Source organism: Odocoileus virginianus, chromosome 27 (assembly GCF_023699985.2).
Source record: "Odocoileus virginianus isolate 20LAN1187 ecotype Illinois chromosome 27, Ovbor_1.2, whole genome shotgun sequence".
NCBI lineage: Eukaryota > Metazoa > Chordata > Mammalia > Artiodactyla > Cervidae > Odocoileus > Odocoileus virginianus.
The window spans coordinates 27732762-27756523 of NC_069700.1; the positions used below are offsets into that span (position 1 = coordinate 27732762).

The following is a 23762-nucleotide window of genomic DNA, read 5'->3' on the forward strand; positions in this document are numbered from 1 at the left end:
GTTTGGGTAGGAGAGGGGCCCCACCATTACTGTTCAGGTAACTGCTTGTTTCGTTTAGTTTCTTCTGTACCTTCTCTGCTGACCAGTGACCTCTGACTTTTGTGCTTCAGACAGCATCGATGGCAGCAACCTGACGGTCACCCCGGGGCCTGGAGAGCAGACTGTTGATGTCGAACCGTAAGGAAGAGCCAATTATTCTTTAGAACAGAAGCCTCAACCTAGAAAAGGGAGGGGGAGCTCTAAGAAGTATAGCTAGTACTTCTGGGGACCGAGTGGCCATTGGGCAAGAAGTTGTGGAAATTGTAGGATCATGTATTTCTCAAGTATGATGGTTACCCTATAATTTCCAGTATTTCAAGGCCTTTTCTACAGACTAAAGGCCTTAAAAATGTGGAGCCTCGTATTTGGAGAACCTTAGTGTCCCCATCTCCAGCTCCATGAGCCAGTTTAGTTGGGGGCCACAGGCCTTCACGTCTGCAGTGACATCTCTCTCAGGGTACCTAGCTCCCTAGGAGGTTCCACCCAGCACCCTGCTCCTTTACCCCCTCCCTAAGATTCTTGGCTGGGCCTCCAAATGGGCTTGTTGAATATTTGAATTGGAGGGTATAATTGAAAAGAAAAAAAAAATTTTTTTTCTTTTCATGGATAAATGTAAAAGAGGCCAGATGGTAGAGTGGTGAGTAGATTGAGTCAGGAATCAGGAAACCTGGTTCCAGCACCATTTTATTATTTGATCTTGATCAAGTTAATCTTTGTAGAGTTTAGTTAACTCATCTATTAAGTAGGAATACTTATCACTGATTTGCTTACCTCACAGGCCTTTGTGGGGTTCAGATGGGATCATTTATGTGAAAGTGGCCTGAAAGGATAAAAATAAAATAAGTACTTTGTATTTGTTTCATTGGGTCAAGTGGTACCTTTGGCCATCCTCTGGGCAGCTGTCCCGTTGGCATTAGCACCCTCCCTCTTCCAGCTGGGAAAGTGAAAGTTGCTCAGTGGTGTCCGACTCTTTGTGACCCCATGGACTGTATAGTCCATGGAAATCTCCAGGCCAGAATACTGGAGTGGGTAGCCTTTCCCTTCTCCAGGGGATCTTTCCAACCCAAGGATCGAACCCAGGTCTCCTGCATTGCAGGTGAATTCTTTACTAGCTGAGCCACAGGGAAGCCTCTCCCTAGCTCTAGGGAGCTAAGAATCCCCAGCCAGGCTTCTCCCTTGCTTCCTGTGGCATCTCTCCCCAATCTTCAAGCTGTTCTTTATCCAAGTGAAAATGTCATGCCTGGAATCTTCAGATCACACTGCGAGGAAATGTCCCTGCATTCTTCTTGCAGAAGGAACTGGTTTCCTTCATTTTTGAGTCTCTGACAGTTACCTTTGGTCTCAAATTGAAGACCACACTCCTGTTTTTCTTCTTGTGATTTAAAGACGCATCAACATTGGCTTGCGATTCCAAGCGGAAATCCCAGAACTCCAGGATGTCTCTGCCCTGGCCAAGGACACACACAGGGCCACACTCGTATGGAAGCCCTGGCCAGAGCTGGAAAACCATGACCTCCAGCAAAGAGGTATTGACAGCCTGGGAAGAACTGGGCAGGAAGGGCTGGATTTCTCCCGGGGGCCTCTGGCTCTAGGATCATTCTGTGACACTGAGCTCTCTCTGATGCAGTGCCTTGTCTTTGTTCCCAACAGTGGAGAATCTCCTGAATTTATGCTGTTCAAGTGCGTTGCCAGGTGGAGGGACCAATTCTGAATTTGCTTTGCACTCTCTCTTTGAGGCCAAAGGTGATGTGATGGTAAGGAACCTTGAAAAGGAGGCTTCCCAGTTCATACTCTTCATGTGGAAATTCTGAAAAGTATTTCCCCAAGTTCCTGTGTTGTCTCACGTCCCATGTTACCAACTCATAAGATGATGACCAGTCAGTGTATCCTTCCACATTCCTTATCTCAGTGAGTAGGTCAGGATTTGAAAGCCTACAAGAATACCTCCAGTTGAACTTCTGTGTACACATCTGTTCCTCAGTGATAATGATTTGAACATCTGTCTTGGGAAAATTCGAATTTCTTTTCAGCAATCGTAATTCACATCAGGAAACAGGTCTGCAATGGTGGAGGTAGAAGGCCTTCCCAAAGCAAAACTTGGCCTAAAAAAGCCTGTCATTCTCTGCTCTTCATTCTTCCCTACCATGGAAATCAGAGTTTGATGTCCATAGAACCATTTGCTGCCCTAACCAAAGGGAGATATTTGCTGCACACCATCTCGTGTCATTATTCCGTTTTTGACACAATTTCTGGCATCCCCAGGCCAGAATGTTGGGAGTCTTCTCCCAGAATCAGAGCTGATCATTTGCCTGCTCAACCGGGACCCCTAGCTGGAGCACTACATCACTAGCTTCAGCTTTCCCTTCAGTAAATACATGATTCTTATACCAGAGCTAGCCTCCTGCTTTGTAAGTTTATGAAAATGTATAAGCAAACAAATGTCCCAGTACTACCTTCTCACAAGATTATTGATACCCTTCAGAGATTCTCTAGAGCAGTGGAAAACTCCCCTTGACCTTTTAAGATCAGTGCTGCAAGCGGTGCTTCTCAAACTTCTAACATGCACACGAATCCCCTGGAGAGGCTTGTTAAAATGCAGCAGTTTAGGAGGTTGGGGTCCGAGGTACTACATTTCTAACCTGCTCCCAGAGGATGCTCGGGCTGCTCGCCCATGGACCACACTTGGAGTAGCAAGATTCCGGGCCTTGCTCTGCCCCTAAACCATCCACTACTCAACTCCATTTGTGCCATTTTTAAAGAACCCCAACAAGGCTGAAGGAGGCAGATTTGAATAGGCTATTTTGCGAGGCTCCCTGGAAGGACAGTGTGCAGTACAGTTATTACTAATACAGCTGTTTGTGTTCAGTTGTAATGAAACATGTAATTTTTTTTTTCTGCTAAAACAGTTCCAAGTCACCCACTCATTTCCTCAGAACCCTTCCCCAGAGACTCAGCCTCCATTCATAGGAGGCCCCACCGTATCTCTGAAGCCCGGGCGTCACCAAGGAAGGAGTGGCGTTTGGGCTGCCACCTGTGTTTCTGTGACATGACTAGCTGACTGCAGGCATGGGCGGGGGAGGTATTAGAATAATAAGTCCTGTTGGGTGCTGACTGAAAGGGGGACCCCGAATAGGGGAGTCTCCCCTTGTTTTCCTTCCAGCACCCCCACCTCGGGCCCTGCCATGCTGGCTCCTCTTCCTTGTGGGATAGTTGGTCTTCCAAGGATACACAGCCCCATGAATGACTCTTGCCTTTTCTCTCCCGTGGGTCTGCAGGCTGCTCTGGAAATGCTGCTGTTGCGGAAACCAGTCAGGTTAAAATGTCATCCTTTAGCAAATTACCACTATGCCGGTAGGTGCCAGGAGCCCTGCCGGGGCTCACTGTTTGCATGTTGCTTGTGTCCCCTTTTACTAACAGAGAGCACCTCAGTGCCATTTGTTTTCCTGGGGCCTCTGGGGCATAGCCAGTGGGGCAGCTGTGTCCACCGACTGGTTGCTGTTGGGCATTTGTCTGTCTGTCTCTCTTCCTGGGTGTGCTAAGAGCTGGGCAGCAGCAGACAGGAGCCCCGCGTGTGGCAGCGGGAGAGAGCCCCAGAGGGTGGAGCACAGAGGCAACAACTCACAGCGGCCTCTCGGCTTTAGAATCCAATCTTGCCTGCTCCCTGTGGCCCTCTGCGGCTTTGGTTTCCTCACCTATAAAGTGGGGCTCATATTCCATCCCTTGTGGCATTTTGTGAAGACTAGAGACAGTATATGGAGCCTCATGCCTGGCACATTCTAGTAGCCATTATTATTCATTTATTGAACAATTTAAGATGAGGAAGTGACAGTGACAGATTTTCACACAGTCCTGCCCTGTTCAGTTGAGAGCCTGAGGAGGAGGCAGTTATTAAACAGGTCACACGAATGGCAGGAGAAAGACATGTACATGCACACGTATACACGTACCTATATGTATACACATGGGACTTCCCCGGTGGTGCCAGTGGTAAAGAATCTACCTGCCAATGCAGGCAAAAGAGACTTGGGTTCGATCCCTAGGTCAGGAGGATCGCCTGGAATAGGAAATGGCAGCCCCCTGCAGTGTTTTTTCCTGGAGAATTCCATGGACAGAGGGGCCTGTTGGGCTACCGTCCATGGGGTTGCAAAGAGTCGAACACGATTGAGCACACACACGAACATACACACACGTATACATGTAGGCATAGATACACACGTGCACGTGCACATACAGTGTCTTAGAAGCGGGTGGATTACTGGTGGCATCACCAATAAGAGGAAAGGAGAACACACTTTAGGGAGTTGAGTGTGGTGAGAATGGTGAAAAGACAAGGAAACAGGTTGGGGAGCCCGTGGTGACAAGTGAAGTCAGCGTCTGTATTTCCATTAACCGGTAGCCTAGTCTATTCTGGCATCTCCGCCAGCCCGCCCGGGTTCTCTGTTTCAGAGAGGGCTGGATCCTCCAGTGCCCCTTGGTGGTATTCGTTTGAAGTTGTCTCTGGTGCCTGGGGGGACCCTGTGCGGTAGGTGCTGACTACTTCAGTGGCCTTGGGGACCCAGTGGTGCCTTTCCAGGCCTCGGTCCAGGTGATCAGATGTGGCCTTCAAGGAGTGCCGTTCTGCAGGTTCCACGGTACTCTCAGAGGGCTCCCACTCCCCACCTCCACTGTCTGCCTCAAGGAGCCAGTTTCTTAATATTGTCTCCATCATTTCCTGCTCCGTGTCTTCCCTGAGTGTGGCTAGAATATGTGGGAGTTCTCCCTAATCTGCTGTGGAAACAATTCAATCCTCTCTTAATTCCCAGCGTCATCTGCTGCCCATTAAACCCTGACAGGCCATCCAGCCTCCTGGAGCCTGTGTCAAGCTTCTTTGCTTAGTGGGTGAGACTTCCCAACCATCTGCCGCGGCTGCCCTCAGCCCCCGGGTGACTGGGGTGGCCGGCGCCTTGGGGCAGGTCAGCTCCAACAATGAGCAACCTTGTCTGGAACCTAAGTCCCCTCAGGTTCTTTCCAGCATGCCAAGCAACAATTGTGGTTTTTTTTTTTTTTTTTAAATGTGTGTCATGACATGAAAAAGAAGGGAAAACTATGGACTGGAAACTACCCCCACCCTCAACAAAACAAAAACATTGAAACAGGACTAAAAACTTTGGTTCCCAGGTGACTCAGTGGTAAAGAATCTGCCAGCCAAGCAGGAGACATAGGAGACGCGAGTTCAATCCCTGGATTGGGAAGATCCCCTGGAGGAGGAAATGGCAACCCACTCCAGTATTCTTGCCTGGAGGCTATATAGTCCATGGGGTCGCAGAGAACCGGACAAGACTGGAAGGGTTGAACTCCAGACTCCCAGCTGTCTAGAGAGAGAGGTCAGACCTCCCTGGCTTGTGCCCTGGAGGGAAGGTAGAAAGACTTTTGGGGGAGACTAAATTTTGGGGGAGACAGAGACAGGGGCCCTTGAAAATCACTTCCCTGACTTTACTCCTGACTGTCCTTCCACCCCATCCCACCCCAAGCAGTTCAGAAAGGAAGAGGGAAGAACGGCCAGTTCTGGGGCCCAGAAGAGACGCCCGTGTGGGTGGGCAGCTCACACAGATCTGGGGCTGCTCGGCAAACCCGGAGGAGCTCTGTTAAGATCCTCAGAGGGTGGTGCTGTTGCCGTGGCCTTCAGGGCTCTCAAACTGACACCAAAGCGCCTGATCCAGCTTTCTCTCCGCACCCTCCACCCATGTGTGGGCAGCTGTTGTTTGCAGTGGCTCCCAGTCAGCAGCTGAATTGGGTGGAGAAGGCTTGAGCATGGGGATGTCAAGGGGGCGAGGATGCCTGGCTGTGATTAGAGGACTTCCAGCATCCTTGGTTTTTCTGCTGAGCCGGTCATTCCTGCAGATGGGCGCAGAGTGGAGGGGAGTCAGAGCTTGCCCTGGGACTCTTGGCAAGAGTTCAGCAGAGGCTCATATGGGCTCCCCCACAGCCCAAGCGCTCGCGGGGTCCTAAACCTTGACCTGACTCCAAAAATGGGAGAGACCTGGAGGAAATACCCATTCAGTCGAGGGAGGCTGATCTATGTCTTGGAAGTTGCCCCAGTTTGGTGGGGAGACAGAATTACATTCTCCAGAGAATACTTTGAAAGAAGCACAGCTGTGAAGTCACCTCGCGGGCATTCTTAGCCCATGTTGCTAGCTGGAGACTGACTCCCGCAAAAGGTAGGAACCAAGTTACTATGCACTTTGCTGTTTGGCCTGACACAGCGCTTGGAGAGAAGGTTAGTGGACAAGCTCAGGTTCTGGATTCAGACCAAGGCCTCCCTGCCTTTTGCCTCTGGAGGGAACTTTGGTATCACCCAGTTCACATGCACCCCTAAAAAAATTACTCAGCCTTCACCCATCATGGAAAATCTTTCACAAAATGAAGATCTGGTATAAAAACAAGTCCTCCTTTTTCTGCAATGAACATGTCTTTCTTATGTAATCTCTGTGACAGCATCAATAACAGTTTTTAAAAGATTGAAAGGAAGACAGAAAGGCCCTCTTTAAAAGACACTGTGCCCAAACTTTCTCTCACCCCTCCAGGTCTCTCTTTAATTGCCTGCGTTTGCTATAGATTGCCCCAAATTTCACCACCATCCAGAGCCTGTTTCCCAGCAACCGAAGCTCAGAACATTTCTCCTCTGGATTCTGTTCCAGCACCAGTTTCCTCCTGTTAATTAGGCTCTTTGTAATTAGGCTTAATCGTCTTATTAGGGACCCCTGCTGATAATAGCCCACTAGCCAGGAATCCCCAGGGAGAATGAATGAGTGTGGGATGGGGAGGGGGAGGGTGTCAGCCCACTGACCCTAGGGACGTGATGAGTGGACAGCAATGATCTCAGAGAGGGTGGCCAAGCGAGAAGTTGGGGCAGCCCCCGCCTTGGTTTTTGCATTTTTATCCTGGACTTTGTCCAAGAAACAGAATCCAAGAAGAGCTGGCTTAAAACAAAAAAAAACCACCTTGTCCTGGAATGGGGAGAACGCTCCTGCCATACAGTCTCCAGGAGGAGCGACGCTGTACCTTACCTCGACAGATTACAGGAGGATTTTGAGGCAGGGAAAGGAAGACTGTGCACGTGCCAAGCAGCCTGGAGTAACACTGTGAGTGTACACACGCAACAGGGAACACTGGCAGGGACCAGTGGGTTTCATGAGTGCCACTAACATGGACGTCAGCATGGACAGCATGTTTTCCATGGCGGCAAACTTATTTGGAATCTTCTGTCCAAGTGGCCAGATCTGAGACGTTCACTGTGCCCCTCCTTAGGACCAGACGCTGTTAGGCACTGCATGACTGCCATGATCCCCAAATCACAAGAGAGGAAACTGAGGCTCAGAGAAGTAAATTTGCAGGAGTTAAGTGGCAGAACCAGGTTCATAGCATACTGTCTCCTGATTAAAGTTGCCCCTTTTTAATCACAGCACAGTGACCTCATTATTTGGGGTGAGCACATTCAGATATTATGTCTATATACCAGGCTTTGGCCTGAGAATTCCGCCCAAGAGACCTGGAGTAGAGTCTTGGCCCCATGGGTGATCCGTGATCAGGGTGCGGTAAAGAGCCTGCTACTGTGAATGTGAGAATGGATGGGCTTGTCTGGCCCCGCCTCTGTCTCTCAGTTCATGGACACCCCTGTCGGACAGACAGGTACGCACAGCACAGCCCTGTGTGCTAAACCATGGACCCTAGGGCTGAGTAGAGGAGCCATCTCTCACCGTCTGAGCACATGCTCCCCGCCCTGGCCATCAGGGTTCGGGCCAGCACAGAGAGGAAAGCTAGAGGGTGCAGCCCACTTCAATCGAACACTGGTGGCGTGGAGTGCACACCCCGGGATCAGGAAGACTGGAGACCCCATCACAGAGCAGCAGCCCTAAAAGCCGACAGAGAAGGGCTTCCTTGCTGGCTCAGTGGTGAAGATGCAGGAGACATGAGTTTGATCCCTGGTCCGGGAAGATTCCACATGGTGAGGAGTAGCTAAGCACATGTACCTCAACTACTGAGCCTGTGCTCTCGAGCCTGCAAGCCACAAGTACTGAAGCCTGCTAGCCCTAGAGGCTGTACTCTGCAATGAGAAGCCCACACACCGCAACTAGAAAGTGGCCTCTGCTCATTGCAACTAGAGAAATTATTTTTTTTTAAAAACTCAAACCACCAGAGAGTTGATGGGGAGCAGGCCTCCTTCCCCTAGGAGGCTTGAGGGTCCCCCATAACAGATGGTCCAGGAAGTGACTTCCCTTTGTGGGGTTACAACTGGCAAGCCATCTGGGAACATGAAGGGACATCTTTCAAGTAGACAGACCTGGGGACTTCACACTGTGGTTTCGGCAGTAATCCAGTGATGAGCTTGGTGTGGGGTGGGTTGAGGCTGGGTGCTGACCTGAGTAGGCCACATGGCCCTTGAGTGTCTCATGAGGGTTTAAAGCTGCACTTTGACTAGGGAAACATAGGGTCCGGCTGAGGGTGGAAAGGATTCTTCCTCATCTCACTGGGAGGGGTATCGTCAGCAAAATGTCCCCTAACCAACATCCCTGGTGGCCCAGTGGTTAAGAATCCGCCTGCCAATACAGGGGACATGGGTTTGATCCCTGGTCCAGGAAGATTCCACTTGCCTCTGGGCAACTAAGGCTGTGCACAGCTACTGAGCCTGCAAGCCCTAGAGCCTGCATTCCACAACAAGAAGAAGCTACTGTAATGAGAAGCCTATACACCGCAACTAGAGAAAGTCTATGCACAGCAACAGGCTCAGCACAGCAAAAAAAGAAAAAAAAAAGTGTTCCCTAACTTCCTAACTGAGATGCAACCTGGAGCTGCACAGACTGGACCTGCATCAGAGCAGAACAAAACTATCCTTATATGCCTGTGGGGGGACTTGACTGGTGTGACGTCCCTGTCTTGTTCCATTTACACCATTGCCTCTGTGATCTCTCTTTACTATTTTGATGGGTACCTAAAAGGAACCGTGATTTCTCTGTGGTCATTCAATTGTTGCTCCATTCTTTCTGTTTCACTCTTTCTGTCTCTGCCTCTGGACAAGGGGAGCAGATGGGAGCCAGGAGCCCAAGTTCTTGAATGTTGGAAGAATTTTAAGGAATGGTGATGAAAATACTCCAGAGCCTGAAATCCCACCAACCTCCTCTGCTCACATCCACTCTAGCAGAATTTCACCAGAGCCCTGGCCCTACTTCTCCTCCCTTTCACAATGGTTTGCACGACCAGAGATGTCCTGGTCTCTAGAACCAGTGGGAGATGCTTCCTTCTGCTGAGGATTAATCAGAAAGCTGCTTTTCTTTTAGAGAAATTTGCAAACCAAAGGCGTCAAGTGGTGATTTTTAGAGACCTGGACCAGCTCCGAAATGGAGAGCGTATTCTATACTGGAGCCAGAGCTCTTGGCTTAAGGACCCCTCAGGGAGTCCCACGGAGAAGGTGTTTATTTCAGAAATCTGAGCTGACATCACCGATGTCATCTATGATGACATCATCATCATATTTTCTCAAGGATCCTAGGATCTTCACCTCCTGTTTGCCTGCCAGGCATGGTTTCACCTAATCAACTGATTCAGACCAAATCTTTTGAGGGAAGAAGCAATTCAGGTTTTCTGTACTTCAGCCCCTCAGTGAACCATAGCAAAATGGAAATCTGGGCTTGTCCTAGTTGGAAGGAAAAATACTATGGTTTGGAGATTACAGCTTTGAAAAGTAGAAGCCTGTCAAAGGCCCAGGCATATACCATCCAAAGAATCAGAGATATGGGGAATTCAAAAAATTAGAATGAAGCTGAGTTTTCTGCTAACCAGCCACAGAAATTGAGCCTTCTCTGCAGCCCACAGAAATAGGACTTGCCTTGGAAACAGACCAGGACCATTCTCTGTGATTACCTGCATATCCTACTTTGACATGAATGTCAAGCTCAGCCATGAGGCAGGTGCTCCAGCCTGACACATCTGGGCCTCTTCCTCATTGGTCTGCAGGTTTGTCAGGAACCAGTCCCTCTCACCTCCCAGCCTCATCTGCCTTCCCTCTGCTGGAACCCTGTAGCTGAGCCATACCAGATTGCTGCTTGTTCCTTGAACACCTCCATTTCCTCATCTGTAAAATGGGTAGGAGTAATACCAATTTTAAAGGGCTGTCTGTAGAAGCAAATGACTAGTGTCTTTCAGGGTCTTAGAACCTGGCATATAGTAAGCACTTATAAGTATTAGCTTTTTTTCCCCCCTAGTGTCTTGCATGTGTGTGTGCTCAGTTGCTGAGCTGTGTCCTGTTCTTTGCAACCCTGAACTGTAGCCCACCAGGCTTCTCTGACCGTGGAATTTTCACGGCAAGAATACTGGAGTGGGTTGACATTTCCTACTCCAGGAGATCCTCTCCACCCAGCAATCTAAATATCTAATAAATATCTGCCGAATAAGTGAGTGAAATATATCCTCTCACTACTTGGCTCTGACCATGCACTCGCCACTTCCTCTCCCCAGAATTCCCATCCATCTCCTTCCTTTTTAAACATTTATTTATTTTATTTTTTATTTGGCTGCACCAAGTCTTAGTTGTGGCATGTGGGATCTTTAGCTGTGGTATGTGGGATCTAGTTCCCCTGACCAGAGATTGAACCCAGGCTCCCTGATTGTGGAACGCAGGGCCTTAGCCACTGGGCAACCAGGGAAGTCCTTCCATCTCCTTGCCTGACTTGCTTCTGTGTCTTTTTAAACCCTACTCAGGTGTTTTCTCTTCCTGGAAGCCTTCCCAGCTTCTCTGAGTCTGGTGTTCCTCCTTTGTGCCCCACTGGCACCCAACCCCTGCCCTTATCCTTGCAGTCATCCCCTTGAATGCACTGCCTCCTGATTTTCTCCCCACTAGACTGTTGAGTCCAGCACGCACAAGGAGCACTTACTACATGAATGCTTGCCCTCCCTAATTATATTAAAACTAGCTGAAATCTGCTGAGTGCTCACGATTTTCCAGTTACTAAGAGACAGTTTTAGGGAGTTACCTTCCTGAACCTTCACAAAAGTCCTCTAAGAGGTGGAGAAACTCAGAATTATTCCCATTCATAGGTAAAGAAACCAAGTCTTAGGTTTAGTAACTTGCCAAGGTCAGGGCCACGGCTAAGATTTGAACTCAGGTGGCAGGGTTGTTAACCATTACACTGCACTGGCTTTTTGTTCAGAAAGAAGTATAGTGTGGGTATTTACATGTCACACACTGAACACTTGTAGTTTGTAACTTCACTAAGTGAACCAGCAACTACAAGTGGGAAGAACTGGGCTGTTTTTTTATGAAGTTTGTGTTTTGTTGTAGGTTCGGACAAGTGGACCTCCCTAGAAAGAAAACTGTTTAATAAAGCACTAGCCACTTACAGCAAAGACTTTATTTTTGTACAGAAGATGGTAAGCATGCTTTTCCCCACTGCTTTCTTGAAACCAAATTTGGGAAGTTGCGCACCTAAAGATACATATAGAATTATTTTATTGATGGTTTAAGACTGTCACCAAAACAATGTCTTCCCTCTTTTGTTGGTAAAGGATGGTATTTGTTATGGATGGTGGGGCCCAGGTGTTGAGGAGGTGGAGGGAGGAGGGCATAGATTATTTGGATGTGGCAGTGGTGGGGAGGGGTATTTTTATCTTAATAAAGATGTGTGATTTATAATTTCTATCAGAATAAAATAAGCTTGGGGCTTCTGGTTCAGTTTACATAATTTATTTCATGTGTGTTTGACAGATCTATCATGTTTCTGACAGAATATGTTGGGAGGAGGGGGGATCCAGAGAAGGGAGAATATGAGCCCTGCCCCTAGTTGGTAGCAGAGTTTCTGCTGTGGGTCCCCTGATCATAAGGACAGTAATAATAGCAATAAAATGTTACATATACAGCATCTGGCAGCAAAAGAGAGTTCTGTCACCAAGATGAAATAGCATTTTGTCCAGCACATAATAAATGTAATAGGCTTAATTGGCTGAGAGGTGGTTTAGGCTAAAAGTTACAGTGATTCAGAGTGTTTTAGCCAACCAGTGAATGATAGAACCATACTGAGTTATTAAGGTCACGAAAATGCTCAGGTCCAAGTAGAACAGGGTCTCAGAGGACGACTACTGCTGGCTCTGGGCTGGGCCTCAGTGTTGTCCCGGGTTCCTGTCTCCTGTCCTTAAACCTGGGCCTTGAGTGAGTGAGAATCAGAAATAGGTGGAGTTTTTCTCCGACTTGCCTCCATCTTCAGATCTGAGTTCGCACCCACCTTACTCTGTCTTGGAGGCCACCGCACTCTGCTGCCTTGTGTTTCAGCAGCTCCTGTCTGTCCTGAGTCACCCCCTCCTGTCCTAGCTTTTATTGTTTCTTAAAGGTCCCACACCTTGTTGAGTGATGACGGATTCACATGACATGCTCGCCAGGCAATTCAGGATTTTAAACCAGGATTCTCTGGGACACTATCTTCCCTCCCTGGGCAACTCTAATGTAGAAATTCACTATACCAGGTCTGTGTGAAGGGGACAACTTTGAGGAGACCAGATGTCTGGAAGGTGCCCTTTTCACTCTTCACTGTGTGGGTGGACAGCCAGTCTGCCTCCAGAAAACTCACATTATTGAACCCCACTTTGAGCTTAGAGAACTGTGAACTAAACAAAGGAATTTTTTTCTCTTTAAAACACATTTACCTTTGCCCCTTTGGGGGAGAACAGGACAAGACTTGTTTTCTGCAAACACTAAGCTCTTGTCATCATAACTTTTGCCTTATATTCCTGTTCGATTACTAAGGAACATTTTTCATAAATAGATTTTGAAGGTCAGCAACTCGGAGAGCCAAACTCATTCAAGCATTTGAAAAAGCATGCTGCTCTTGTGGGTAAAAAAATGAGAGGGAGCTTGCTATGGATGGTTGTGAAAAAAAATCTCCAAGCCCTCTTGTGAAAAAGTCAAGATGCCGAACAGTACATATAGTGTACTACCTTGTGTGAGGCAAAATGGTGGGGAGGAATATATCTTTTTGTTGTTGGTATACATGTAGAGAAATTCTGGAACATCCCCCAAGATATGAACAAGAGAGGCTAGCTGAGTTGCATGGGTGGGGAGGGAACGGATGAATGGATGGCTGGAGAACAGGGCTAGGGAGGAGATTTTCCACCATGTACATGTTTTTATTTAACTGCGTAAACTTCCTACCTATTCCAAACTTAAAATTGCATGAAAACTGGCTGCCTTGCACCCTGCCCACTGCTAGAGCTGATCTTGAGATGGTTTTCCCGACAGGTGAAGTCCAAGACGGTGGCTCAGTGTGTAGAGTACTATTACACGTGGAAAAAAATCATGAGGTTGGGGAGGAAACACCGGACACGGCTCTCAGAAATCATCGACGACTGTGTGGTGAGTGAAGGCACCCAGGTGCTGCTTCTGCGGGCCCCACCCCCACCCCACGCCCAGGCTCATAAGTGGCTGGTGTTTGGCTTGGCTTTACTGCCGGCAGCTGCGGTGAGTGGGTGATGGGCCAGTTCCCAGTCAGGTTTCAGGCCTTGACTTCCTGGGATAACTAGGCAAGGGAAGGGCAGCTTCCAGTTTGACCTGCAGCCCAGTGATAGGTGAAGGAGGTGAGGGCTGGCTTGCGTTCTGGCGGGTAGGGGCCAGGGGAGTTAAACTGTGGTGGTCCCAGCCTTGACGTGTGTGGTTTTTAAGAGGCACCCTGGTGTCCTGGGATAGGCCTTCCTTATCCTTCCACAGTAGTTCTCCTCACCAGAGAACTAACATGCCTTAGAACAGGGGTCTCCAACCTCCGGAATCTTAATGCCTGGTGATCTGAGGTGGAGCTGATGTAATGATAGTAGAAATAAAGTACACAATAAATGTAATGTGCTTAAATCATCCCCACACCATCCGCCTATCCCACCCCCAGTCTGTGGAAAAACTGTCTTCCATGAAACTGGTCCCTGGTGCCAGAAAGGTTGGGGATTTTACACAGCTTCTATGAAGCATGCACAAGGAGCAGCTTTGACCTCTAGATGGCGCCAGGAACCCTCTGTCATTGGCAAGCTGATTAGCAGTGCATGGATTATTCTGGTCCTCACGTCACCATTTATCCTTGATATTGATTTCCTTCATTAGCAGAAAAATCCAAAGTTGTCTGAAGATTAAGATGAAGAACCTACGAAAGGCATCATGAGACCAAAATCTTCTCCAAACCCCTTATTTGTGGCTTGGGAAATGGCTACTGCTTTTGTCCTTGTGGTTAACTCTCTTCTCTGCATCCATAGCCAAGGAAAATCTTGCATGTTGTGGAAAACACATATGTGTATGTAGAAATTACGTCTTACAACAGATTACTAAACTCCAGTCTGCAGCCATTAGGGAAATGGTTTCAAATTCGTAAATATCATGAATTTTACAATTATACTTTTATTCCTAATTGTATCCCACGCGTAAGCGTTCTTAGCACATATGCAGGTTAATTTCTTTCACAGACACTTACACATAGCACTTCATACGTTCCAAGCATTGTACTAGGAGGGACTTGACGCATAATGACTCATTTACTTCTCGTACCAATTCTGTGAGGCGGGAAACTGAGGCACAGAGCCTAGGTAACTTAGCCGTGGGCAAAGGCTGGTGAATGTGTGGTCTGGGACTGACTCCCCTGTGTAACACTCAGGAGCAAGCAAACGCTAATCCTCTTACAGAAGGGTAAAAACGTGCATGCATGTGTGTGCTCAGCCATGTCGAGCTCTTTGCGACCCCTGACTGTAGCCTGTCAGGCTCCTCTGTCCATGGAATTCTCCAGGCAAGAATACTAGAGTGAGTTGCCATTTCCTACTCTAGGGGTTCTTCCCAATCCAGGGATCAAACTCATATCTCTTGCGTCTCCTGCACTGGCAGGCAGATTCTTTACCGTTGTGCCTTCTGAAAAGTAAAAACACCTGGAGTCATTAGGGTTTTGAAGCTTGAGTTCCTAAGAATTTGATCCTAACTACAAAATATAAACACATATTTAAAGTTATATGTGGACCCAAATATAAAAAAAAAAAAATAGACATCTGTAGAATAGAATGGTATTGTCATTCATTTGATGAGAGACGACAGTATTCTTGTGATCAGGACTGTTGTTTGAGTGGCTTAAGTAGTGATGCCTTATATCTGAATAGCCTTTTTCTCATCTGTGGCTAATGTTTAAAATAAAGCAGCGTGATCTCTTCTGGTTCAATCCGCTAAAAGAAATTGAGTCCTCACTGTGTCTGTAGTGCTGTGGGTGAGCCAGGGCTGCTGACTGGCCTCGGCCCCTGCCCCAGGGCATATGTTACCGTTTGGAAGACGTGGCACACCCGAAGAGAAAGCTTACCGTGAACTTCAAGTCTTTAAAAACACTGGGAGGTGAGAACCAGAAATTATTAGATATGACCTTCAGGAACTCTCTCTTATCCAGCTCTTCCAGTCGTCAGGCAGAAGGTTGAGGCCCAGAGAGGAGAAGGGGATTGCCCACGGTCACACAGAGCATTGCTTTCTAAGGGGGTAGACAGTAGATGAGGAAGCACAAAGAATCCCAGCCTGGGAGACCTAAGACCTGGCCCCTAAGCTTACTGACCTATAAAATGGGGCCAATAGTTTAGATGATCTGGACGGTCCCTTCCAGTTCTGGAATGTTCAGAGTCATGTTTTGGAGGAGAGTAAAATCAGAGGCTGTGGTTTCCTAAGGCAGACCTTTGGCTTGGATGTTACCAAGTGCCCAGGACTCTGCCTGGCATGATATCGGCACTCAGTAAATATTTGTTGAGTGAATGAGTGAAAATGTTTCCCAGCTAGGAGTCACTCTGGGTCATGGCAGCAATCCCTCTTCGAGCTCCCCGGGAGGAGATGGGGTGAACCAGGGGGTTCTGAGCAGAGGAGGGCTGCTGAAGACGGTGTCACTCCCGGAGGCAGAGGCGCCGTCTGGGGCCGGCAGGCCTTCGCGGGTGGGTGGAAAGGCCCGAGCCAGTGTGTAGCCTCAGACCCAGGAGGAAGGGTTAAGATGGCACTCCAGGCACCCCACCTTCTTGGGATTATTTGCCAGGCTGGCATTAAGCTGGGTCAGGTGTGCCATACCTGTGACCTGTGAGCTTAAAGAGAACAAAAAGCCGTGTGCAGAGATGACTCAGCGCCTGTTTGTGTTTTAGCTGTGCTGGGTCTCTGTTGCTGCACTCAGGCTTTCTCCAGTTGCGGCAAGCGGGGCCTACTCTCTAGTTGTGATGCCCAGGCTTCTCATTGCAGTGGCTTCTCTTGTTGCAGAACATGGGCCCTAGAGCTTGTGGGCTCAGTAGTTACAGCACACGGGCTTAGTTGCTCTGCAGCCTGTGGAATCATCCCAGATCAGGGCTCGAACCCGTGTCCCCTGCATTGGCAGGCAGATTCTTAGCCACTGGACCACCAGGGAAGTCCCACAGTCCACCTTCTGAGGATCGGTTGCCAAGTGGAGATGAAAACTAGGAACAGGCAAGGACAGAGAGGGTGTAGGAAGCACCCCCCTGGGAGGGGGCCCTGCTCTGGGTCCTCAGGGTCTACCTGGGTAGCTCTCCTGACCATGTGTGCTCAGTAATTTATTAAAGGGACAGGTGACTGTATTCCCCTGGATGGAGCACAGTCCGCAGCTCAGGGACTTTTCCAGGGAGAAGAGTGATGAACGAGGATGGGGAGTGACTGCTCTTGAGGGGCCAGGAGGTCAGCATAGCACATTGCTCACCTCGCAGGTGACTTGACTTCTGGCCTTCCTCTCCCACTCTTTTGGGCAGAAGAGAGGGCCAGGGTGTGCTCTGCTGAGGAGGTGGGAGGGAAGTGCTGACCACACTGTCCTGTCTCCTGCCCAGGCTCCTGCCCCCACTCAGGGTAAATCCTTGGGTCTGACTAGGAGCAAAATTCAGCACAATTCAAGAAACCAGCCGAGAAATGTAACTGACTTCGGAAGACAGCAGTCAGGGCACCAAGAGCACAGCTTCCCCAGGTCCCTGGCCTGAGTTACCTGTAGCAGGGTCCGCTGACAAGGGGCCTGGGCAACATCCCTCTTCCCTTTGGCACAGAAAAGCAGCTGGTTCTAATGGTTTTGAGAGGTTTAAAAGCTCTATGTTTGAGCTGAAAATCTAAGCCATGCCCAGATGGACAGATGTGCGTCTATGGACATGTGCAGGCAGGCAAGGAGTGGAGGCTGAGGTTTTACAATCAGATGGTGCAGGATTTATATCTCAATTCAGCTTCTTTACCAGCTGTGTGCTCTTGGGAAAATCAGTTCTCTGCCAAGTTTCTTATTTGTTTAAAAAATAAAAACTTGTAGGGATTCCCTGGTGGTCCAGTGGTTAAGACTCCATGCTTTCACTGCCAGAATGCTGAGGGCCCAGGTTCAGTCCCTGGCCAGAGAACTAAGATCCTGCAAGCTGCATGTCATTGCCAAAAAAAATAAATAAACAGAAAAAAGAAGACAAAAAAATATGCAGAGATTTTGTGAGAATTAGCAGTGTGTGTGTGTGTGTGTGTGTGTGTGTGTGTGTGTGTCGTCCCTGATCCAAAGCAGGCCTTCAGTGTGTTGTCATCACCAACATCTTTCATTGGTGACTGTAACACTCAAATGTGTGTCATTGAAGAAATTTGGATTGTTGAGCATCTGTGTTTTAACTTGTAAATTTCTCATAATACAAATGCCATTTGCAGGCCTAAGAAATAAAAACCTCCTCCTCCTCAACAAATTCTTACTTGGACTCTCAAAGTTTTGAGCACCTTGTATAATATGTAACCAGTCTGCCGGCACTGTATTTGCCTACCTTTCTACCAGGTTTGGAATATTACCAAGTGTTTCCTTTTCACAATACATCACGAAATGGCCAACTTGTTGATACAGAGTCCTACACGTTAGGCTTTCATCCCCTGTCTTTACATCTATTAGTCACCTTGGTGAGCCCTTTGGCTTGATGATAAATCATTTTGTGAACATGCATAGATTGTCATTTGAATTAAAAGCTGTCTGCATTCCTGAGACATATATAATCACAGGACAGTATAATTTAATCTGTAATTTAATGGCTCTCTGGAACTTTTTTTCTAAGAGCTTTTAAGCCCAAACAATGGCATGGTGAGAAAATTGTAATTATAACAACTGCCATGAAATAAATGCCATTGTCATTGAAAGTTACTGTGTAATTTACTTTAAATGGTGAGCTGTAGGCCCTGGCCTGCTTAATAACCTGATACTTGACACCATAAAGTTCCAGTTCTGTAAGGAACAGAGAGAACCCGTGGGGTTTGACATAACATGGTTTTACCTGAAATTTTGAGATTGGAAGGTGGTGGATTCATACTAGAGTAAGGCCATTTAAGTGAAATCAACCTGTCTGTTCTAAACTAGTAAGAGATTATAAGTTTATATCATAAATCACTCTGTAAAATAAGTTAAGCCTATATCTGTATTTATTGAAGTCTTTCAGCAAATGTAATCATTACTGAGTAATCCTAATTAACCCACTGGAAACTGGGATAATTTCTTAAGTATACCCTATTAATACATGGTCTCAAATAGGCATATATACCATACTGTGAGTGAGTGAGTATTAGTTGCTCAGTCGTGTCCAACTTTTTGCAACCCCATGGACTGTAGCCTGCCAGGTTCCTCTGCCCATGGAATTCTCCAGGCAAGAATACTGGAGTGGGTAGCCATTCTCTTCAGGGGATCTTCCCGACTCAGGGATTGAACCCGGGTCTCTCACCCTGCAGGCAGATTCTTTACCATCTGAGCCACCAGGGAAGCCCCATATACCATATTAAATAAGGCTAAAACTGAATGAGTGAAGAGTGTGCTAAATGCCCATATTACTGGGATTGTCTTTCACTCCCATCTCCAATCCGAACTGGAAAAACAAAGCTGGTGGGTTCTGGCTTCCAGGTTCTAAGACTCACAGGCTCAACCAGCATTACATTGCTGCCCAGGGTTAACCAAACTGGAGCCCACATGCTTCAAGCAGTGCGTGTGCAGAGAGCCCAGCAGAGACCAGTGATCCATCAGGGTGGGAGGCAGCTGGCCACCCCCATCTTGTTTCCTCATTTGTTAAACAGGTGGTTTACAGTCTATCCAGTGACATAGCAAATGTGAAAACACTTCATACACCATGAAGTGCTGTAAAACAGAAGCTGAAATGAGGTTGCTGGAACAGAGTTCCCATCCTTGGTCCTCAGTCCTTCTAGGCCCTAGGAGCAAGCCCTCCTCAGCCCGCCTCCTCATGCGGATGGAGATTGCAAAATAGGGCACTCAGTTCAATAAAAGGGCCACCTAGGTTCCTGCCCTCTCTCCCAGCCCACCCAGTACCTCCTCCAGGCTGCTCCTTTAACTGTCTTATTAACTTCAAGGATGGTCAGAATCTTCTACCTAATTCATCTCGTTGCTGTTCTGAAGTAGACAGAAGGGACACAGTTGCAGAGAGGATAATTATTCATAAAAATATTTTTCTTGTTCTTTTTTATAGAGTGCCTCTGAAAGGCATTTCTTCAAGAGCCTATGACCAGAAACAAACAAACAAAAAAACATGATAAGTAAAAGGAAATACCCAATCCCCTTCCATTTCTGCCCCTTTTCAGAGTCATTGTGGTTCACTCTTTGATCCTATATTCTGACAAGAAGAGAGCAAGAGCGCATCAGAATGCCGTGGGTCATGTGCCTGCTGAAGGTCAAATCAATATCTTGGGCATCTTGCAAGGAAGTGTGATAGCCTTTAAAAACAAATAATGGGGGGAGGGGACATGTGTATACCTATGGCTGATTCATGTTGATGTATGGCAGAAACCAACACAGTAGTGAAAAGCATTTATCCTTCCATTAAAAACAAAATAATTAAACAAACAAACAAACATGGGGACTTCCCTGGTGATCCAATAGCTAAGACTCCATGCTCCCAATGCAGGGGGCCCAGGTTTGATCCATGGTTGGGGATCAAGCCTGCAACTAGAGAGCTCTCGAGCCACAATGAAGACCCAGTGTAGCCAAAATAAGTAGAAAGTTTAAAAAATATAATGATATGGCTTTGGTCTCTGCCCAACGGAGTTCCACAATGTCATTTCTGCTTGAAAATCCTTCTCACTCCCCTGGGAAGACAGAGCAGCTACAAGTGGGGCAGCCTGCCTGGGTTTTGGTCGATGTCATTGTTCTGCTGGTCTCCAACAGGGGGGAGAAACTACGTAGAAAAATCTCTCCTGTCTGCCTTAGCATATTTTTTTATAAGTGATGAGGGGACCCAGAGTGGGCCTCGGGGACTTGGTTGCTCTCAGAATTCCAGGTGTCCAGTGACCAACCTTGTCCCTCCTGAGAGGCCTCTGCCAGCCACTCTCTCACGCACAAAGATGCCTCCACAGCCCCAGCGTCCTGGCCCTCTCTCCTTCCCTGGCCCCTGGGTTCTGTTCATCACTAAAAATGTCATTTGGGGGGTTCCCCCCTTTCTCTTGTGTTCCCTTAACACCAGACAAGTGAAGAAGATGAAGAGGTGGAGGAGGAGGAGGATCCGGAAGAAGACAGGAAATCCACAAGAGAAGAGGAGAGTGAATTGCCCAAGTCCCCGGAGCCGCCGCCGGGCCCGGTCCTGGCTCCCGCAGAGGGGCCGCCGCTGCAGGCCCTGGGCCAGCCCTCGGGCTCCTTCATCTGTGAAATGCCCAACTGCGGGGCGGTAAGTGTCTCTGCGTCCTCCAAGGATCTGGGACTGGTGAGAGCCGTGCGTATAGTCGGCTTAAAGAGATGATGCATTTTACAAAGGAGGGTGCTCTTCCAGCAGTGAAAGCTGGGCAGAGAGAAGTCCACGTGGCCATACCTTTCTTTCTTTCTTTCGTCCATTTACTTGTTGGGCCCACAGATATTTCTGGAGTCAAGCAGAGTCAAACACTGTGCCACATGTTCAGAGGATGCAAGTCCTTTCCGGGCCTCAGGAAGCAGTTGATTCAGGCTCCGCAGTGGCCTTGGCCTCCAGAACTCACACTGCCCGTTTCTTGGTGCCTCCCCACTCCTCTGAGCTATCCCACCAGGCTCGCCCTGGAAACATGCATTCAGATGCCATGGGAGAGCCCCCAGAGAAGGAGTCTCCTTTTATGGCATAATTACAAAGATTTGGCTGAAGTTTATCTTTGTACTCTTTGAGGGAAGCAAAAAAAAGATTTACTAAGCAAATTAATCATGTAAACAGGCTGAAAGCATGTCTGTTTAATTACTTAACCTAGTACTTTTTATTAATAAGTACATTAGAAGCATCATCTTACTAAAATAAAACCAATTCACCGTTTGATCATTTGTAGTGCTAAAGCCTTACAGAATCTGTACTGGCTGATGTAAGACTCACTGTGTATTTTAAAGAATAGATTTTTTAAATTGTTAACTTTGGACTCTCAATCCTCCACTGGTCTCCTGTGAAGTGAAAGTCACTCAGTTGTGTCCAACTCGTGCCACCCCCATGGGCTATAGCTCTGTCCATGGAATTTTCCAGGCAAGAATACTGAAGTGGGTTGCCATTTCCTACTCCAGGCCACTGGTCTCCTCCTCATCTAAGTTGTTGAGCTTTTCACAAATCAGGTTTCTTAAAGCTGTACACAGCTGTACAGGCAAGTCTAGAGGTATTATGCAAAAAAAATTAGAATATTGTTCCTTTCATATGAAGCCCTGTTTCCCCCAAGTTAATGATTATCTCTGCTTGTTTGTTACATAGGATAACACTCTTTCCCAGAGTGTATTGAATGCTGTTTATTGAGTCTGTCACTTAGATGAAGATAGCAGCAATCTTTCAAATATTTTAGGCTCTAAAGCTGAAATTCACTTGATTCACATCTAAGAAAAAAATGAAGAAGTAAAAAAAAAATGATATATACATCTTGCATTACCTTTGAAGAGAACATAAATTGCTAGCTTGTTTCTGTCTTTGATGTTTAAAGACCTAGATGTTTCACTCCATCATTACCATACTGTATAGAACACTTCTGTTCAAAAAGTGACTTTAAATGATGGTATTTTTGGTGAGTTTGTTTAGAAATTGGTTGCTTCCTCTGTTCACAGTTTGGGTCTATAGTAAATTCTTTCCTGTGAGGGGAATCATCTTTTACTTTACCCAATCAAAAATGCTTAGCAGGATGAATGTTTTTTCGTGACTTCAAAAAAACAACAGGGGAAAAAAAAGTGTGTTGGTTTTATTCATTGCCTAACCATGGAAGTTTTGGTTGCTAAATCAACCAAAGATTTTTTTTCCCTGCAAGACTATAAATGGAACTCATGAACTTAACACAGCAACCGTCTGTGGCTGGGTGGTTCAGTGAGTACTTGCATTAGCTAGTGCATTTAGCGATCTGGAAGTCAGGGCTCTAGGAATTCAGGGGGTGGATCACTTCCCTTTATAGCAGTGAATCTCATTGGAGAATGATCTTGTTCCCCATGAACATTTGGCAATGTCCAGAGGGAGACATTTTTGTCACATCTGGGAAGGTGCTTCTAACATCTGGTGGGTGGAGGCCAGGGATGCTGCTAAACACCCCATGATGCAAAGGACAGCCCCACAACAAACAGTTATCCAGCCCAAAATGTCAGCAATACTGGGGTTGGGAAACTATGCTTTACGGCAAGCTTCAAAAGACTGGGTCATTCCCCTTTTTATCATCCTGCAGTGAAATTTGGGGGTCTGAAATGTGGCTTCAGCACTGCGCTACTGACTGGGGCTTAGATGTAACATAGAATAGAGCAGAGCAGCTAATCAGTGTTTTCAGAGCCGTGTCTCTTAGGGTTCTAGGGATTCCTAGGGGAGATAGATAGAGCTGAGCAAATAGACCCAGTTCTGGGATGCTGTGTCTTTCACCCAGAGCACCTCTGCTTTTAGCTTTGAACTTTTGAATAAGATTTTTTAAGTAAAAAAAAAAAAAGAAAGAGGAGGGAAAAAAAAAAAAAAAAGGAAAGAGGAGGGAAAAATAAAGGGAAAAAAGTGGGAAGAAGTTTCTGGCTGAAAAAAATGTTGGAAAGCTGATCCAAACCCCCTCATTCTACAGATGGAAAAAATAAGGCATTCAGAGGGGAGATGGCCCAATGACCTCCATGTGTGTTGGAGGCTCTGGGTTGAGCCCCCAGTCTTTGGTCATAAGAATGATTTGTTGTTGTTGTTGGCACAGCATTTGTGTTTGTGGTATTTGATCTCTGCTTTCGGTGGCATTTGCCCAGAATTTGCTTATGTAAAACCCCTGTGCCTTGTCATTAGACTCTGTTTCAAGTATCTCATTTTCTACTGATGAGTAACTAATAACCCTAATTTCCTTTTCAGGACTGTAGATGTCATGTCACTCCCTTTCTTCCCCAGGTGTTCAGCTCCCGGCAGGCACTGAACGGCCATGCCCGCATCCACGGTGGCACCAACCAGGTGACCAAAGCTCGGGGCGCTGTCCCCTCTGGGAAGCAGAAGGCTGGCAGTGGCCAGAGCGGGTACTGCTCTGTGAAGAGCTCACCCTCCCACAGCACCACCAGCGGCGAGACAGACCCCACTACCATCTTCCCCTGCAAAGAGTGCGGCAAGTAGGTAGACTTGGGCCAGGGACTGGATCTAAGTGTGTGATGAATAAGGCCCCTGTGGGGTCTGGGCCAGGGTGGTCTGAGATGCCTCCAGGTAGAAAAAGAACCCAAACTCTCCAGCTTTTCCGCGTACCACCCTCGGGGTTGGCATGGTACCTCGTGGCAGGCGGACCTTGTCTCTGACTCAGAATATGGTCATTC

General features: G+C 47.4%; 1 protein-coding gene across 14 annotated transcripts in view; it reads left to right on the forward strand.

Moving 5' to 3' along the window:
* The window catches only part of TRERF1 (transcriptional regulating factor 1), a 204146-nt gene that overhangs the window by 176854 nt on the left and 3530 nt on the right, over window positions 1–23762 (forward strand). For 11 of the 14 annotated variants that reach the window (XM_070456432.1, XM_070456433.1, XM_070456430.1 and 8 more), the window contains 8 exons: window positions 111–177; window positions 1426–1565; window positions 1690–1793; window positions 3315–3390; window positions 11354–11442; window positions 13301–13414; window positions 20500–20700; window positions 23317–23564. In XM_070456432.1, the coding sequence (XP_070312533.1) occupies window positions 111–177; window positions 1426–1565; window positions 1690–1793; window positions 3315–3390; window positions 11354–11442; window positions 13301–13414; window positions 20500–20700; window positions 23317–23564 (1039 nt within the window). The remainder of the gene's footprint in view (window positions 1–110; window positions 178–1425; window positions 1566–1689; window positions 1794–3314; window positions 3391–11353; window positions 11443–13300; window positions 13415–20499; window positions 20701–23316; window positions 23565–23762) is intronic. The other 3 variants (XM_020884297.2, XM_020884304.2, XM_070456440.1) reach the window with 1 other exon arrangement.